We start from the raw sequence: 6000 nt of genomic DNA on the forward strand, positions 1-6000 counted from the left end.
GTATGGAGGGATATGGTCCGTGTGCAGGTCAGTGGGACTAGGCAGAAAATGGTTCCGCACAGCCAAGAAGGGCCAAAAGGCCTGTTTCTGTGCTGTAGTTTCTGTGGTTTCTATGGTCTAGAGTATGAAAGCAAGGATGTGATGCTGAGGCTTCTAAGACATTGGTCATACTGCACTGGGGGTATTGTGAGCAGTTTTGGGCCCCTTATCTAAGAAGGGATGTGCTGGCATTGGAGAGGTTTGTTAGAATGATCCCAGGAATGAAAGGGTTAACGTATGAGGAACATTTGATGGCTCTGGGCAGAATGAGGGGTGGGGGAGGGGATCTCAATGAAACCTATTGAATATTCAAAGGCTTAGATAGGGTGGTCATGGAGAGGATGATTCCGATAATGCAAGACTTTGGTCTCAGAGAGCACAGCCTCAGAATAGAGGTATGTCCCTTTAGAACAAGATGAGGATGAATTGGGGTGGTGAATCTGTGGAATTCATTGCCAATGGTGGCTGTGGAGGCCAGATCATTGGGTGCATTAGAAGCAGAGGTTGAAATTTTCCTGATTAGTAAGGGTGTCAAAGGTTACATGAAGAAGGCAGGAGAATGGGGTTGAGAAGGATAGTATATCAGCAAACTTATTGGGCCAAGTGGCCTACTGCGCTTCTATGTTTTGTGGCCCTGTGGTCTAACCAGTTAAATTCTTCTTGCTGCCCCCTCTTCCCCCCCCCCCCAGGTGGGATGAAGCCCAACACCCTGGTCCTCGGGTTCTATGACCACTGTGTGCCTGACGACTACTTCCTGTGTGACCCGGCCTTCCAGGACACCAAGGAGAACGACCATTTTGGTGTGGACATTGCCTCCCTGCAGGCTCACTTCCCCCCCGTGCGCGGCAGCGAATCGGACAAGAGCCTGAGTGAAGTGGAGTACGTCGCCATCATCTCCGATGCCCTCAAGATGCAAAAGAACATCTGCCTGGCGCGCTACTTCTTCACAATGAATAAGAAGGATCTCTTCGCCAAGAAGAGGTCAGACAGAGTGTCCATTGACGTTTGGCCCCTGGATCTCCTGAGGCCCGACAGCACCAACTATGTGGACGTCAGCAGCCTCTTTCTGCTACAGATGGCTTGTGTCCTGACCATGGTCGTCTCCTGGAAGTCGGCGCGGCTCCGCATCTTCCTCTGCATCGAGTCCGGCGACGAGGGTTGGGTCAAGAAGGAGCAGAAGCTCCGGGAGCTGCTGGACAATTTGCGCATCAAGGCCACCATCAAGATCGTCACCTGGGACACAGTGGTGGCTCTCCACTGGCGCCGGCAGCTCTCCGCTGAGGAGCAGGAGGCCGCCTTGCGCGCCGGCCGGGACTCAGCCCTCGTCTCGGACGACTACCTCCTGGCTGCCAACCGCATGGTGCTGGAGCAGAGCTTCCACACGGCCGTGCGGTTCCTCTACCTGCCCCGGCCCCCCGCCGACACCTCTCGCTCGCAGCGCTACCTGCAGCAGCTGGATGTCCTGACCGAGGGCCTAGGGCCCACACTATTGATCCACGGACTCACTCCAGTTACCTGCACTGACCTGTAGAGCAAGCTTGGGGTGGCGTCAACAGAGGGGGAATTGGGTAAAGAAAATGCCACAGCTGGGGACACAAACTATTCAAACGCTGACTGTGTTTCCCGAAACCAGCGTGCATTTCAGACAAAAAGAGACACTTCTTAGATATTTAAAAATGAGCGCTTGCGTTGCGATTATTTATATTTAAAAAGAGTTTGGACAACATTGTGTAACTCGCATTTAAATGGTCTTTATTGGAGGGTGGGTGGTTCTTACCTATTAAAATAGTTATTCAGTGTTTCTTCTGCGTTAAGTTCCTTTCAGACAAGTGGGCAGGTCAGCAGGCCCAATGAGCCAACCCCAAGGGAGTCTGGGAGTCTGGATCTGCCCTTTGGAAGGCAGCTTTGCCATTGGCTGACCTTTTTCATTAACATCATAAGCCCTAGGGCGGGGGGGGGGTTCCTTTTTCATTAGCTGCCCCTCCCAAGTTGCCTTGTGGACATGTGCTCTGACTGTCCCTGTACCACCAATGTGCCCTCCGTCTGAAAGAGAAACACATTCCGTTGGAAACACTCAGAGTGTTTCTGTTTGAAGCTCTCCACTTGAACTGGCATTTACAATTTGGACTTTTCTACTTGGCTGAAATATGTATAATCATAGAACATGTGTTGGCGCGTGGCCAAATGGTTAAGGCGTTGGACTAGTGATCTGAAGGTCAGGAGTTCGAGCCTCAGCTGAGGCAGCGTGTTGTGTCCTTGAGCAAGGCACTTAACCACACAGTGCTCGAGAGACAGCAGTTGGTGCACGTGATTTCTAGTCTGTGCCATAGCCCTCCCATCCATGTACCTATCCAAACTTCTCTTAAATGTTGAAATGGAATCAGCAGGCAGCTTATACCATGCTCTGAGTGAAGATTTCACCTTTCACCCCTAACCTGTGACCTCTAGTTCTGGTCTCGCCCAACCCCAATAGATTAGATAGCCAGTTTGTTTCCCCTTGTGATATGGAGGCAGATCTATCTTGATCATAAGGGATCATAAGGCATTATTTTTAAGAAGTGTAGATGAGATTTCTCTTCGCTATTCTATCTGATCTGTGATTGGGTCACTGAAAATTTGGTTATTTATCACTCTTCTGTTTGTGAGGCCTTGTCTGAAGATTTCTACATTGTAATCGTGCCTTTAATTGAGAAGAAACCAAGCACCAGTGAGAAAGCTTGCATTCCTGCATGGTGAAAATGTAACCTGTACTGGAGGTCGGGATCGAACCGGGATCTGTGATGTGGTAGCAGCGCTATCCACTGTGCTGTCTGACCCACTGAGCAGTTCCCGCAGTTGGGGTATTGTGAGCAGTTTTGGGCCCCTTATGTAAGAAGGGATGTGTTGGCATCGGAGAGGGTCCAGAGGAGGTTCATGAGAGTAATCCCAGGAACGAAAAGGTTTACGTATGAGGAGCGTTTGATTCCTCTGGGCCTGAACTCACTGGAGTTTAGAAAAATGAGGGTTGAGGATCTCATTAAAACTTACCGAATATTGAAAGACTTGGATTGTTTCTTATTCAGGTGTTGTATGAATGCCTTGAGGCTTTTGAGAGATTTAAGACCTTAAGACATGGGAGCAGAATTAGGTCATTCAGCCCACTGAGTCTGTTCCATCATTTCATCATGGCTGATTTAATGTCCCTCTGACCCTGAACCCAACTTTTCTGCCTTCTTCCTGTAACCTTGACTCCCAACTAATGAAGAACCTATCAGCCTCTGCTGTAAGTAGACATAGCCAATGACTTGACCTCCACTGCTGTCGGTGGCAATGAATTCCACAGATTCAACACTCCCCGGCTAAAGAAATTCTTCCTTATTCCTGTTCTAAAAGAACATCCTCATTTCCTGAGGCTGTCTCGTCTGGTCCTAGACTCCCCCACTATACGAAACAAAATCCGCATAACCACTCCATCTAGACTTTTCAATATTTGACAGGCCTCAATGAGATCGCCCCCCCCCCCATTCTACTGAACTCTGGCGAGTACAGGCCGAGAGTCTTCAAACACTACTCAGTCATTAACCCTTTAATTCTTAGGATGATGCTTGTGAACCTGCTCTGGACTCTCTCCAATACCAGCACATCCTTTCTTGGGTAAGGGGACCAAAGCTTCTTTGTGGGTGATCTGTGACCAAGTGGGAGATTGGGCCCTTGCGGATTGGATGCTGCCGCTGTGTTGATAGAATCTCTAACTTTGGAGGCTGACATCCTGGTGTGAAGGGGGTGAGCCCATTGCTGTACGACCTATGTACATCTGCAGGAACTGAACCAGCAGAGGGGAGGTGGACTTGCCCCAAATGGTCATGAGGTAAGGAATTGTGGAAAGGAATTGGATGCAGGTTTAATATCACTGGCATAGGATGTGAAATTTGTTGTTATGTGGCAGCAGTACAATGCAATACATGACAAAGAAAATGAATTAAAGTAATAATAAAATAAAATAAACTATGAATTAAAGTATATATTAAATAGTTAAATAAGTAGTGCAAAAATTAAAAAAAAGTAGTAAGGTAGTGCTCATGGGTTTAATATCCATTCAGAAATTGGATGTCAGCGGGGAAGAAGCTGTTCCTGAATCATTGAGTGTGTGCCTTCGGGCTCCTGTACCTCCTTCCCGACGGTAGCAATGAGAAGAGAGCATGACTTCAGATGGAGCTGACTGAATTTGCAACTCTCTGCAGCTTATTTCATCCTGTGCAGTAACACCCCCCCCCCACACACTCCATACTAGACAGTGATACAGTCAATTAGAGTGTGCTCCTTGATGCATCTGTCTTTGGTGACATACCAAATCTACTCAAACTCCTAATGAAGTACTGTATAGCTGTTGTGGTGCCTTCTATGTAACTGCATCGATGTGTTGGGTCCATTGACACCCAGGAACTTGAAATTGATTCCAATTGTTATAGATAATATGACACAGAAACAGGCCCTTCAGCCCATCTGGACTATGCTGACCACAGCATCCTCCCTGAAAATCCCAGTTGCCTGCAATCGGCTCATAAGGCTGCCTGTCCATGTTCCCATGCAAATGATTTTCGATGTTGCAGTTGAACCAATTCCTCCTTCACTTCCACTTCCTGGCAGCTCATTCCCGGTGTTCACTACCCTCTGTGTATAGAAGTTACCTCTCAGCCCTCTTTTAAATCTCTCCCCTCTTGTATTTGTGGCCTCTAGCTTTGGACTCCCTGACCCTAGAGAAAAGACTATCTCTGTCCACCTTAACCATACATGGGTCTTATAAACTTCTGTGATCCAAAATCAACCTCTCCCTATAACTCAGGCTCTCTAGTCTAGGCAGCATCTTCACTGAGAATTTATTTTTAAAAAGTAATTTTTTTTAAAGTTCTTCCCACATTCTTACCAAGTCTTCCCAGTCATTCCCTCTCCCCACACACCAGGGGTAATTTTCAACCTGTTTGTGATGTATGTAAATGACCTGGATGAAAATGTAGATGAGTGGGTTAGCAAGTTTGCAAATGATACCAAGATTGCCAGAGTTGTGGATAGTGTAGAAGACTGGCAAAGAATACACCACAATATAGATCAGTTGCAGATATGGGTGGAGAAATGGCAGATGCAGTTTAACCCAGATATATGTGAGGTGTTGCGCCTTGGTAGGGCAAATGCTAGTAGACAGTACATTGTTAAGGGCAAGATCCTTAACATAGAACATAGAATAGTACAGCACAGTACAGGCCCTTCGGCCCGCAATGTTGTGCCGACCCTCAAACCCTGCCTCCCATATAAGCCCCCACCTTAAATTCCTCCATATACCTGTCTAGTTGTCTCTTAAACTTCACTAGTGTATCTGCCTCCACCACCGACTCAGGCAGTGCATTCCACGCACCAACCACTCTCTGAGTAAAAACACTTTCCTCTAATATCCCCCTTGAACTTCCTACCCCTTACCTTAAAGCCATGTCCTCTTGTATTGAGCAGTGGTGCCCTGGGGAAGAGGCGCTGGCTATCCACTCTATCTATTCCTCTTATTATCTTGTACACCTCTATCATCTCTCTCTCATCCTCCTCTCCAAAGAGTAAAGCCCTAGCTCCCTTAATCTCTGATCATAATGCATACTCTCTAAACCTGGCAGCATCCTGGTAAATCTCCTCTGTACCCTTTCCAATGCTTCCACATCCTTCCTATAGTGAGGTGACCAGAAATGGACACAGGACTCCAAGTGTGGCCTAACCAGAGTTTTATAGAGCTGCATCATTACATCGCGACTCTTAAACTCTATCCCTCGATTTCCGAAAGCTAACACCCCATAAGCTTTCTTAACTACACTACCCACATGTGAGGCAACTTTCAGGGATCTGTGGACATGTACCCCCAGATCCCTCTGCTCCTCCACACTACCAAGTATCCTGCCATTTACTTTGTACTCTGCCTTGGAGTTTGTCCTTCCAAAGTGTACC

The 6000-nt window shown here is 47.4% G+C and overlaps 1 protein-coding gene across 1 annotated transcript in view; it reads left to right on the forward strand.

The window, feature by feature from the left end:
• LOC134346924 (solute carrier family 12 member 9-like) overlaps window positions 1–3547 on the forward strand; it is a 107308-nt gene extending 103761 nt beyond the window's left edge. Inside the window, exon 13 of the mRNA XM_063048784.1 lies at window positions 729–3547. Coding sequence (XP_062904854.1) covers window positions 729–1570 — 842 coding nt within the window. The 3' untranslated portion in view covers window positions 1571–3547. The remainder of the gene's footprint in view (window positions 1–728) is intronic.
• The last annotated feature ends 2453 nt before the right edge of the window (window positions 3548–6000 follow it).

Source organism: Mobula hypostoma, chromosome 5, assembly GCF_963921235.1.
Source record: "Mobula hypostoma chromosome 5, sMobHyp1.1, whole genome shotgun sequence".
NCBI classification, from domain to species: Eukaryota; Metazoa; Chordata; class Chondrichthyes; order Myliobatiformes; family Myliobatidae; genus Mobula; species Mobula hypostoma.